The sequence below is a fragment of the Sparus aurata genome, chromosome 13 (genome assembly GCF_900880675.1).
Source record: "Sparus aurata chromosome 13, fSpaAur1.1, whole genome shotgun sequence".
NCBI lineage: Eukaryota > Metazoa > Chordata > Actinopteri > Spariformes > Sparidae > Sparus > Sparus aurata.
The window spans coordinates 21,126,555-21,139,304 of NC_044199.1; the positions used below are offsets into that span (position 1 = coordinate 21,126,555).

Below are 12,750 nucleotides of genomic sequence, written 5' to 3' on the forward strand. Positions count from 1 at the left end.
GTGCAAGCTTTATGCGCACGTTCCGACTCTTCTTCTCCGTTTTTGGTGAATTTCAAGTGCCACCTATAGACCTGGAATATGAACTACAGCGTTTTGAGTCATTTTCAGAAAATCCGTCTGGACGCAAATATTCTTGAAACGATACCAAGGAAAGACGGAGAAAAAAATGATCGTTTTGGTACATGTGGACTCAGCCTTACGCTGGCCACAATAAAAGGCCACTCTGAAACGTGCAGTTTTATCACACAGCACAATGCCACAGATGTCGCAAGTTTTGAGGGAGCATGCAATTGGCATGCTGACTGCAGGAATGTCCACCAGAGCTGTTGCCCGTGAATTGAGTGTTCACTTCTCTACCATAAGCTATTTCCAAAGGCGTTTCTGACAATTTGCCACTACATCCAAACGGCCTCACAACCGCAGACCATGTGTAACCACACCAGCCCAGGACCTCCACATCCAGCATGTGGATCCTCCAAGATCATCTGAGACCAGCCACCCGGACAGCTGCTGCAACAATCGGTCTGCATAACCAAAGAATTTCTGCACAAACTGTCAGAAACCGTCTCAGAGAAGCTCATCTGCATGCTCGTCATCCTCATCGGGGTCTCAACCTGACTGCAGTTTGTCGTCGTAACCGACTTGAGTGGGCAAATGCTCACATTCGATGGCACCTGGCACGTTGGAGAGGTGTTCTCTTCACGGATGAATCACGATTTTCAATGTTCAGGGCTGATGGCAGACAGCGTGTGTAGCGTCGAATGGTTGAGTGGTTTGCTGATGTCAGCGTTGTGGATCGAGTGGCCCATGGTGGCGGTGGGGTTATGGTAGGGGCAGGTGTATGTTATGGACAACAAACACAGGTGCATTTTATTGATGCCATTTTGAATGCACAGAGATACCGTGACGAGATCATGAGGCCCATTGTTGTGCCATTCATCCACGACCATCACTTCATGTTGCAGCATGATAACGGCCCCATGTTACAAGGATCTATACACAATTCCTGGAAGCTGAAAACATCCCAGTTCTTGCATGGCCAGCATACTCACCGGACATGTCACCCATTGAGCATGTTTGGGATACGACATGTATACGATACGTATATGACAGCGTGTTCCAGTTCCTGCCAATATCCAGCAACTTGGCACAGCCATTGAAGAGGAGTGGACCAACATTCCACAGACCACAATCAACAACCTGATCAACTCTATGCGAAGGAGATGTGTGTGAGGCAAATGGTGAGGCAAATGTGGGTGAGGCAAATGGTGGTCACATCAGATACTGACTGGTTTTCTGACCCCCCAGGACCCCCCCAATAAAGCAAAACTGCACATTTGTGATTAAAAAAACCCATATTTTTTGAGGAACATGGAATATTAAATGTGAACAACATTTTATTACAATGATATTGCAAGAAAACAACCACACCGGGTCATTTTTGACCCACTTATGCATCTATGGGTTAATATGGTAACATTTTGTAGCTTTGTAACTAGCACAATTGGATTCCCTGACCCTGAAAATGTGGGTTTAGCAGTTAAAATCAACATTCCAGCTTATTCAGAAGCCGAGATATTACAAATTAAAGTTTTACGGCGGCCATTTAAAAAAATTCTAAATGGCCGCCACATAGACATCTGGGCAAATGCAAACATTGATTTTCTGACTCCTTATACAATAAACTTTCCAAAAATATATAGTTTAACAAATCCCCCCAAAATTCCCACAAAAGTATATAGTGAACCTGACTATATGGTCTAAAAAGGTAAAATAGACATCAAGTTTGTATTTGTATCTCATCTGGCTCAAAAGCTATGGCTGAATCCCTTTCAGACGGCGGCCATATTGGATTTGGCCGCCATCTTGGTCTCAGGGACCATTGGCTCGGGCGCCCTGCCTCAACCACTGCATGCTGCTTATTGTACATGTCAGGGAACGCAATGTTTGAAAAGTAGTTGTGGGAGGGCATCGAGTACTGTTTGTCCCCAGAGTGTTTACATCTTCCGAAATCCCTCATGTTGCCATATCTTTGGCTAGGTGATATGTGATAGCCGCTGTGATCTCCTGTCTACTGGAGTTTGGTGGGTATGGCGTTGCATTGCACAAGGTTCCGGTTATTGACGTCTGTGTTTGTTTCTTGCCTGGTACAGCTTCACCGTGCTGTACTTTGTGGTGACGTTTAAGGTGACTGTAGAGATTTTTGGTGTTGCCGTGTGGTGCTGCAGCGAGGGCAAAACACACTTTGCACCTCACACTGTTTGTCATCGTCTGGCTTAAATCCAAAATACTTACACACTGCCGAATGCGAACCTTTTTTGGGCACGAGGTAGGTTCGGATGGGTGGGTGACTCTCGCCACTACCGCTTGGGTATTCGTCGCCATCCATTCAACCCTCCTTACCGCAGACTTTCCTCCGCATTGACTCTCACTCACTCCTTCCAAACACTCAACAGCAGGCGGGCTTCCTCCACTGAATCACATGTTGTAAAGACGCTTTACCATAGGTTGAGGGAGGAGGCAGCAGCAGTGCTGCGTTTGGGGGCGCTTCAAAAACTCCAGGAGGAAATAGGAGCATTTGTTTGTGATGCAGCTCGAGATATAAAATGCTTCAGAATCGCTGTGTGTAGAAATGAGATCACGATTTTTGAACGATTCAGCCCTAATCCGATAGATAAATGTATGTGTGAATTCTAACTTTTGGTCATCTGCCAAATTTATCCTCCCAACAAATAGGTGGCAGCATATTATTACAGTAACTGTGATACGGCGATATGAATCAGGAGCAAGCAAAAGAAAGAAAAAGTCAAAATAAGAGGAGGCTCGTGCTTCACTTGAAGGTGGGTATGTTGTTGAAATGAAAAAGAAAAACTTTCTGGCTTAAACACCCCAGCTGCTAGCCTGCTAATCATGAGACAGAAGAGAGGATAATTCTGTCTAGATGTGGACTGGAGATTACATTTTCCAGCGGCCCTGATTATCATTTATTGAATGTCTTGTTAACTGCATATACCTTCACCTCTGTTGAAAAAGGAGTGGTTAATTGACCAGTTGGTGGTCATATGTTGGCTCAGGTTTATAGCCTATCAATCTATGCTAGCAATAGAAGTTTTGGGCTATTTTTATGGAGGTAAAATGTCGCCATCTCTTGGTGAATTTAATTCAAAAAAGTCATATAAGATTAGATAAGATAAGATACAAAAGTACAACATGTACAAATAGGTATATAAAAATATTTAAGTACAGAAATATCACCAAATCAAATCATAATGAATATTATCATTAGTTGTAGTCGTATTTGCATTAATTGCATTTTAATCTTTGTGAGGATAGTATTTACATTAATTTTTCAATTCAACCAGTTGATCCTGCTCTGTGGCCAGCACACCTATCAGACGTCAGTTGGGTTGAATTTGTGCACGAAGGGCCTTTAATTAACTATACATTTTATAAATACCATTTATTAATTATATGGTGTTAAATATCACATTTCAGTGGGTCTAGGATGTGGGTGGTTTGGATGTCTGCTAAGTCATATACTATAAATATTTAATTCATGTCCTCAGAGATCCGTGATTTCATGTGTAATCACTTGTGTTTTAGACTTAGACTTAGATTTAGACTTTATTGTCATTCAATGTGCAACAAATGAACACAGAATTCAATTTCGTTTCAGGGGCTCAGCATAGAATTAGAATATGAAAGTATATTTTGAAAATACCACAATAAGAATAAGAATAAGAATAATAAATATTAAAAGCAGAAACATACCCATAGAAAGTGCAGATTAGTGAAAGTGACATTTTTTGAGATTAGGTAGTGCACATATTTTAAGGTGACATTTGTCACAATTGCTGCAGAACCTCTTTCCAGAGGCCAGCATGGAAAACAGTCCATGGTGAGGGTGGGAGGAGTCTCTGATAACATTCCGAGTTCTGGACACGCAGCACTGAGCAATGTCCTGAATAGAGGGGAGAGAAGTCCCAATGATCTTCTCCACTGTCCTCACCTCTCTTTTCACATTTCTCCAGTCAGCGACTTCGCAGCTTCCACACTACATGGAGATGTAGCTGGTCAGGATACTCTCTATGGTGCTCCTGTAGAATGTAGTGAGGATGGGCAGGGGCAGGAGGGCTCTCTTCATCCTTCACAGGAAGTGCAGATGTTGCTGTGCCTTCTTGACCAGTGCTGCAGTGTTCACAGACCAGGTGAGGTTGTCTGTGATGTGCAGCCCCAGGAACTTGGTGCTGCTGACCACCTCCACAGCCGTGTTATTGATGAGAAGTGGAGCGTGGCTGAGCTGCTTCTTCCTGAAGTCGACAATGATCTCTTTAGTTTTGTCCACGTTCAGTATCGAGTTGTTTTTGCCACACCAACCAACCAGCTGCTCCACCTCCTCTCCGTAAGCCAGGTCGTGGTCATCCCTGATGAGGCCCACCACTGTTGTGTGGTCCGCAAACTTCACAATGTGGTTGTTGGTAGCCCTTGGGACGCAGTCGTGAGTCATCAGAGTGAACAGCAGGGGGCTCAGGACACAGCCTTGATGGGAGCCTCTGCTGAGGGTGATGACACTGGAGGTATTCTAACTGACCGGCACTGACTGTGGTCTTTCAGTGAGGAAGTTTAACAGCCAGTTGCACAGGGGGGTGCGGAAGCAAAGTGGTCCCAGTTTGTGTACCAGATGCTGTGAAATGATGGTATTAAATGCTGAAGTCCAGGAGCAGCATCCTAACATGAGTGTTGTAGAGCTACATTATCCTTATCTGTGTTGCAGCAATACCAGCATAAACTGAACCTTTAAACCATCCTGTCATGTTATTCCTATGGAATGTGATTTCTTTGCACTAGACTGCAGAGATGGATGAATATGAGGACCAGCAACAGGAGCTGGAGAAGGTGTGTAACCCAATCATCGCTAAACTGTACCAGAATGCTGGTGGCATGCCAGGAGTAATGCCCAGTGGAATGCCAGGCAGCTTCCCTAGAGCTGGTGTTGCTCCCACCAGTGCCTGGCTTGTTCATATCCCTGAATACTAAATGAGCATGAACATTCCCAAAGACCTAAAACCAGTCATATTAATGATAAATTATGTTTCTGTGTGAACAAATGAAGAATGTGAGGAAAACACTGTCTGTCATGTTGGAGCCCAGAACATTAAATTATGACTGAAGCATGGGTCTTTACAGTTGGGTTATTTTAACATTTCATGTTGCTTTGTGCTCTTGTACTGAGCACACAGTTATTCAGTGGACTTAAATGTGCAATATGTAGGAATTTACGATTAAAACATGAAACAATTAACTAAAATAATCAACCAAATGTGAGAAATAACTGTTTTGACTGTTATGTCAAAGAAATCTATGTACTATGTTGCAGATATATCTATTGAAGTTTGCATGCTAACCACCTAGCCCCTATTGATTTTCTTCCTCATGAGGTGATAGTTTGATAGTAAACAAAACCCACACTTCTCTGGTGGGTGCTTCCAGTCGGGGCAGAGTTGGCTAATATTACCGCTAGCAAAAAGGTTAACTGAACTTGATAGATATTGGCAGCTTCATTCTGATGTTATTCTAGTGATATGCTGGCTCTAAATGTTTGTTTGGAGTGTGATTCGACAGCTGGCTAATTCTTACCAACTGCACCTCAAGTTTGTTGTGAACATGTTGGGGATTCAACTAGCTGCCTCCAGTCATTTCAATGAGGTAAGGGCAGCAGAGGCGAAGTGGTTTCAACAGGTGGTTGGACTAAGAAGCAGTTGCTGCCCATGTGAAGGGCGCTAGCCTCATATAAAAACAACCAGAAGAAAAACTGGGCACAGGATATTTATGAATTTCTGTTCTGCACATAGTCTAAAAATAGCATGGACAGTTAGCAGTTTACACAAGACATAAATAAACTGATGGAGAAAAAAATCTGGTTGTTATGACATTAAATCCATTAAATCATTCATTTTGAGTTTGTGTTTTGACCCATAGAGCTTGTTGTAGTGTCATAGTTACAGTGCTGCATCAGCAGATTGAGCAAACAAACTGTTTTAGTAAACTAAACAGCATGTTGTGAGGAATTTCAGACGCTCTGGCTGAGTTTTGGGGAGACGTATCATTGTCTCTCTCTCTCTACACTGTAAACCCGAACACTACTACTAACTCAAAAGTATTGTGAAACAACAAACAAAATCCGCTATCAGGTCAACCCAACTTTAAATTACTAAGTGTTCCGAACGAGGAATGCAGTTATAATTTCGTGCTACTTAAATTGTCTGAGCGATCATCACGACCTTACTCAAAACCTTTGAATGCACGGAGGCGTGCAACGTAATGACGTCATTGCGCCATTACGTTGGCGGCACCGAACGAGGCAAAAATCAAACCAACATGGCGGTCGTGAAGCGAGGGGAGTGCATCGGCTGCTGAAGTTAAGAAAACTTGTAAGTATAAGGGTAAAGTCTTCCAAAACTCACTTGCATGTTGTTTAATTGCATAAATGCCACAACGAAATAGTTTTTGTTGTTGTTTTTTGTTTGTCTGCGCTTTATTTTACACATTCAGCGTAACACGCGGTCACAGTTACCGCTCTTTGGCGAGGACGTGTTGCGAACTGAGTGCAATAATGACGATAAATATTTTCAGTCGACGCTATTTTTATTCTTTATAATTGTGTTTCTGCTGGTAAAGTTAACATTTGGTTGAAAATAAGCCGGTATGGTCCGGTAAAGCCGCCTCCCCCTCGAAGTAAGAAGACAGTGTGTGTGTGTGTGTGTGTGTGTGTGTGTGTGTGTGTGTGTTTGTTTGTTTGTGTGGGGGGGTGGGGACGAGTCCGGTGTTAGTATAAGTAACGGCAGTAGTGGTAGTAGTCGTAGTAACGTGGCCGGGGCATGATAAGGGGAAGTCCGGTGCTGCTCAGTGAGCAGTTTTTGCACTTGTTTACAAATTAAGCGTAACACGCGGTCACAGTTAACATTACGTTACCACTGGTCTTTGGTGAGGACGTGTTGCATGAACTGACTGGAAAGGGTTCACAGTCTGTGTTTTAAAATGTATAAATTACTTTATTTATTTCTAGCTAAAATATTCTAATTAGAAATTTGGACTGCATTGTTTGAGTGGTTTCAGAGTGCTATTTTTATGTCATCCCACAGGATCAAACACCTGAGACCAGAGAAGAGCACTGAGAGCAGTGAATGGCACAGAACCTCTGGTAAACATCTATCTTGAAAGACACTGAAGAAGACTTTTGTTTGAGTAATGGAGTGGAAGTGCAAATTGTGTATTGTGTCTGCAGACACCCGGGCACAGTTATTCCGGCACTATCGCTTGAAACACAGCCATTACTCTAGAGTTAGCCCTCTACCATGTCTCCATGACTCTTGTATTTGTACATTTCTGTCCTTTAATGCCTTGAAAATTCATTTGTCACGGTTTCACAGAGATGTGTGTAGTTATTGTGTAATACTTAGTTGTATACTTAATTTTTGAATGGGCAGCTATATAAGTATTCAGAAATAGTTACCAGGGTACTTTTGCATTTTCCAGACTGAGGAATCAGAGGAGCCAGACATCGGGGACACACCCATTGGTATTGTCACGATGATCAGAGAAAGAAGTGCATCTCCCGTTCACTTCAGTCCCGTATCCACAGCCATTGTGGTGGAAGATGAATTCATCATGAGGGACATTGCCACGTTTGCCGATGCATATGTGTTACTGTTTGGGCTGGTGTATGTGTTACATCTCGACTACCCAAAGAAGCTCGTTGGCACCTTCACTTTCATACAAAAGGTTCTAATGGGGTTGGATGACGGTGCACCCCTGAAACCTGCTCTGCTCTCTTTGAAAAATGACCTGCTTACAGTGTAGACGTTACCTGTATGATGTAGCATGTTTGTTGTTACATTGATTTAAGATGTGCCTGTTGTCCTCCTGTTTCGAATGGTCCTTCTTTCCCTCCTTTCTCCCCTCTTCCACCATCATTTCCTTTCCTTCTTCCTTCCTAGACCCAATCTGTTCCCTTTGCTTTCTTTCTTTTTTCTTTCCTCCCTCCCTTCTTTCCCTACATCTTTTCTTCTTCTTCCTTCCTCGACCCAATCTGTTTACTTTGCCCTGACTTCTTTCCTTCCTTTCTCCCTTCTTTCTTTGCACCATCCTTTTCACTTCTTTCCTCCCTTCTTTCCCTACATTCTTCTTCCTGCCATGATCTAATCTGTTCCCTTCCTCCATCTTTCTTTCCTTCCTTTCTTGACCCAGGAGGACAACAAGAGGGATATTAAACAGTTTTTTTTCTGCTTATGCAGATATACACTAACTTCCAAAAATGCACCAGGGTGAGTGCAGGAGAAAAATAATGCACCAAAAGGGTGTGTCTGATTTGTTTACCTGGAGAAACAGTTTTTGTTGGCCTCTCTTTTCAAAAGGCATAGATTTTAAATCTATAAATTTTCTTTTTGGTTATTTATTTGATTTATTTTTTATTCATGTGCAATGACTTGATATCTGATATCCTGATATTTACTTTTTGGTTATTTATTTAATCATTTCAAATTATTTATTTCCTTGAATGGCCATAGATGTAAAAAAAAACTTGAAGATGCTGTTTTGAAAGGCCATACCTTTACACTGAGCACAAGTTCCCAATGCTTTTATACAAACATTTAAACATTTGCAGTGATTTATACATAACCATACAAATCTGTTTTTATATAATGTATGTGTGGATGTATATGTTGACGGTTCATGATATGCAAGGTATCCTTCAACCAAACGGGGTGTGTTTACATTTTCAGATTGTGCATTTGTTGGCCTGGTTTTACTGGCCTGGTTTTACAAGTTGGATGTCCATGGTTAACATACAGATGTGTGTATGTGGTGTTTGTATACTTACAGCTCTGTTGCTGTGACCAAAGTGGTTTGGAGAAAAAGAATAAAATCTGAATAAAAACATTGAAATATTCTACATTTTTGTGTGAAGAAGTTTATTTGAGTATTCTGAACTTTAAAAAAAATAGTAGTTTATGAGCTTTGTAAAATTCTTTTTGGTTACTAACCAGTATATTTTTTGAGTTTAAAGATGTTGATCAATTAAGTACAATATCATCATAACAAGTCATTACAAAAAAATTAAAACGTATATACAAATTAAAACAAATGTTTTAAGTACAGTACACTCGCAATTTTTTTTTATAATAAGTAATATTTGAGTGTAAATGATGTAAAAATATGTAAGTACAAACTTACTTAAATATTCTAATTTACTTACTCAAAAACTTTGAGGTAATCGGTTTCCACAAAAGTTTTGAGTATTCTGAACTTATTCGGGTTTACAGTGTATAACGTTACTGTAAAGATGCACATTTAGATAAAGAAATTTGGCTTCAATTGATTTAATATGAAGTGGTACTACAGTACCGACGTACTTAAGTCCGTACCCTTAAAAGTACAGAGTTTAGTGCCAAACCCTACCCAGGTCACAACTTTATGTATAGAAATCTAGACAAAACGTTCAAAAGCAGCCCCTGCTCATCATCCTCAGGCAGAGGAGTGAAGAGACGTTTCAGGACAAAAACAATGGGTGACCCATTACTTTACAGGTTGGTAATTATAAAGTTATATGAAGAAAGGTCTTATATTTAAACTGTCACCATAGTTGTATCATATTATAGTTAACCCGTAATTGTCTCTCCACCGACTGTAAAGGGTAGTGCATTGTTTCTTTCAAACATAGGTAGTTTTAACATCGATCAGAGCATGGTATTAAGAACTTAAGCTGTTATTTCCAATGGTCTGTGTAGCCTGCCCCATCACCCATTTGGATGAAATATGTAAACATTTTCCAAGTACCATGGGGTGGAAGTAAGCAATTACAACTACTATAATTACTGTAATTAAGTCTTAACCGGGCGGTACTTGTGCTTTTTTCTACTTGTACTTAAGTATACACCATGTAAAGTACTTTTAAAGTCATAATTGAGTACAGAGTACATTTTGGATCAATATCCAAACCTTTTATCTGCAATTTTGTGGCAAGTTAGGCTATCTGATCACCAACAGGCCAATAAAGAGATGGACAGAAAAGCACATCTGCAGCAGGCACAGGTTTGGAGAGGTGACCATGGCCACCAAGCAGAACATGCACAGGAGTTGTGGCTAATTAAGACTGATTGATTTGGAGAAAGAAACTCTTTTAATTTAATCACTGATAATGCATTATACATAAACCGTTAAAAAGTAACTAGACTGAGTTTTACGCAAGTATTATTTTAATACCAGTCATTTTAATAATTGAGTCATATTTTTAGTAATGTTCTTGTACTTGAGCACAGATTGTCAGTTCTCTTTCCAGCACTGCCAAATACCAAATCAACCACATGAAAGATACATTTGTAATGGAAGTACTATATATTTTAGTTTAACACCTATCTTCATTGTCCAAAATGACATCAGTGCACCGAAACTGTAAAGTACACTGGAAATGTAAAAATTATAAATTACCCCAAGTGTCTTTTTCTGCATCTTTCTCTGTATAAAAAATCTCAGCACATTCCTGACAATATGCTGATACCACTTTATCTGTAGATGGCCACTCCTGGCCAATTATATCATCTAACCAATTTAGCAGTTAGTCTATACCGCTAACTTCAACGGTATTAGCAAATGAAAAAAAAAAATTATATATATATATATATATATATATATATATATATATATATATATATATATATATAGTGTGTTTGAGCTACAAACAAACATAACAGCCTTACCTGCATAAACCTTCAGAAAAGATTGCCATCATTTCTTTGAACTGTTACTCACAATTTATCCATGACAAGGATGAGTAAACTCACCTGTAGATGAATTGAACCCTATGTGTAAATGTAATTCAAGACGGCTCAATGCTTACAAATATTCATAAACAGCGCCAGTTTACAAACCATAATAGATGTTGCCCATATTATGCGACCTTGTACCGCGTTCTCTCAGTTACACCAAGCGCCAAGTCCCCGGATGAAAACAATAAACATTAAGACTGGATGGGTTTGCCCTGTGCCTGAAGGCCCAGGACATTTATTGAAACATAAAACACATTTGCACGTTTTGTAGCAGCATTGCGAAACTAAAAACAACTTCAGAATTGGTCCACATGAACATGTGATAATTTTTTCCAAGGCTTTCATCATCCCGAGCCTTCATAAAGCGACTCAATTTTCCAGAGCCAACGACCCAACAGTGGCGACTGAGCAGTTTATAAATAGTCCCGATGAAAAGCGAGTGTATGTTGCCATTGTTGAAACAAACACGAAACACAACACCCCATTTGAAAAGTTGTTTATCCAAAAAATAAACACCGACATGAAAAACTGGCTGGCTCCGTGCTGAGCCCTTTGTCCCGGCTCTTTCCGGGCCTGTGAGTAGTCTTTTACTTGCTCTTCGCTGGTTTCTCCGTCTTCTTAGGGAGGAGGACAGCCTGGATGTTGGGTAGCACTCCTCCCTGGGCGATGGTCACTCCTCCCAGCAGCTTGTTGAGCTCCTCGTCGTTGCGCACGGCCAGCTGGAGGTGCCGGGGGATGATCCTGGTCTTCTTGTTGTCCCTTGCTGCGTTGCCTGCTAGCTCCAGAATCTCAGCGGTCAGATACTCCAGCACGGCCGCCAGATACACCGGAGCTCCAGCGCCGACGCGCTCCGCGTAGTTGCCCTTGCGCAGGAGCCTGTGGACTCGACCCACCGGGAACTGGAGTCCAGCCCGGGAGGAGCGGGATTTAGCCTTTGCTCTGGCTTTGCCTCCGGTTTTCCCTCTACCAGACATGGTCGTGAAATGTGTGTTTACTGACCGAGATGCACCGTTACACGACAGCGGGTGGAAGAAATTGAACCATTACGTAATATGTGTGTGTAAAGGAATATAAACCGCAACGGCTTTTCCGATTGGTGCACTAAAACTGGAACACACGAGCCAATTGTACAGCGCGTCCTCCCATAATGCCTGTCCTCTGGTGAATGGTGGTCCAATCGCAGAGAAGAAATGGCACACACACATTTGCACAACCATGTTATAAAAAGGGGACTCGCATGTGGGCGGTGTTGTGCGCTGTCCGTTCTTGCCGTAACGCCGACCAAACAAAAGAGAAAATCCCGGATCCTGCGAAATCAGCCCCTGTTCCTAAGGCTCGAAAAAGGCCGTGACCAAAACCCTGACGAAAGGAGTCAAAAAGTGCCGCAAGTGCAGAAAAGAAAGCTATGCTATTTACGTGTATAAGGTACTTAAGCAGGTGCACCCAGACACGGGAATATCTTCCAAGGTTATGGGCATCATGAACTCGAATGTCAACGACATCTTCGACAACAAGACAAGTGTATAGCCCCCCTTCACTGTGCCGAGTGTTTCCCTACCAAAACAGCATTTGTGATTTTGCACCATTGCGGGTTTTCGAAAAGAATTAACGCCAATTTAACCCATGCCTTATGTTGAATGTCTTCATTCATAGAAACTGTAACCTGCCATTGTTTTTACACTCAATATTTCGTTGTTTTTAAGCTGTAACGGTTTTAGGAAGTAGCTAATTTAATACATTCTGAATGAATGTAAGTCAGCTCTGAAGGTTTAAGAGCTATATATTTCTATATATGGGTCGTTCTAGAATTGGAGATACATTTGCCTTCTACCTGATAAACCCTTTGTTATTTATTTAAAATAAAAAAGGCTTTATTTAATCAGATTTGAATACACACACACACACACACACACACACACACACA

General features: G+C 41.3%; 1 protein-coding gene and 1 long non-coding RNA gene across 2 annotated transcripts; one reads left to right on the plus strand and one right to left on the minus strand.

Annotated features, from left to right (window-relative positions):
* Window positions 1–5,672: 5,672 nt before the first annotated feature.
* On the plus strand, window positions 5,673–8,953 carry LOC115594652 (uncharacterized). The gene is made up of 2 exons (XR_003986541.1): window positions 5,673–7,201; window positions 7,537–8,953. It is a non-coding gene; the product is annotated as an uncharacterized LOC115594652 (long non-coding RNA).
* A 2,075-nt stretch (window positions 8,954–11,028) lies between these two features.
* h2ax1 (H2A.X variant histone family member 1) lies at window positions 11,029–11,946 on the minus strand. Its single transcript, XM_030438849.1, has one exon. It carries the CDS (start codon window positions 11,798–11,800, stop codon window positions 11,414–11,416), a length of 387 nt encoding a protein of 128 aa, XP_030294709.1. The 5' UTR covers window positions 11,801–11,946; the 3' UTR covers window positions 11,029–11,413.
* Between the last annotated feature and the right edge of the window lie 804 nt (window positions 11,947–12,750).

Coding starts and splice junctions, on each gene's coding strand:
- h2ax1 (XM_030438849.1), bottom strand. CDS start 11,800: ATGTCTGGTAGAGGGAAAACCGGAGGCAAAGCCAGAGCAAAGGCTAAA.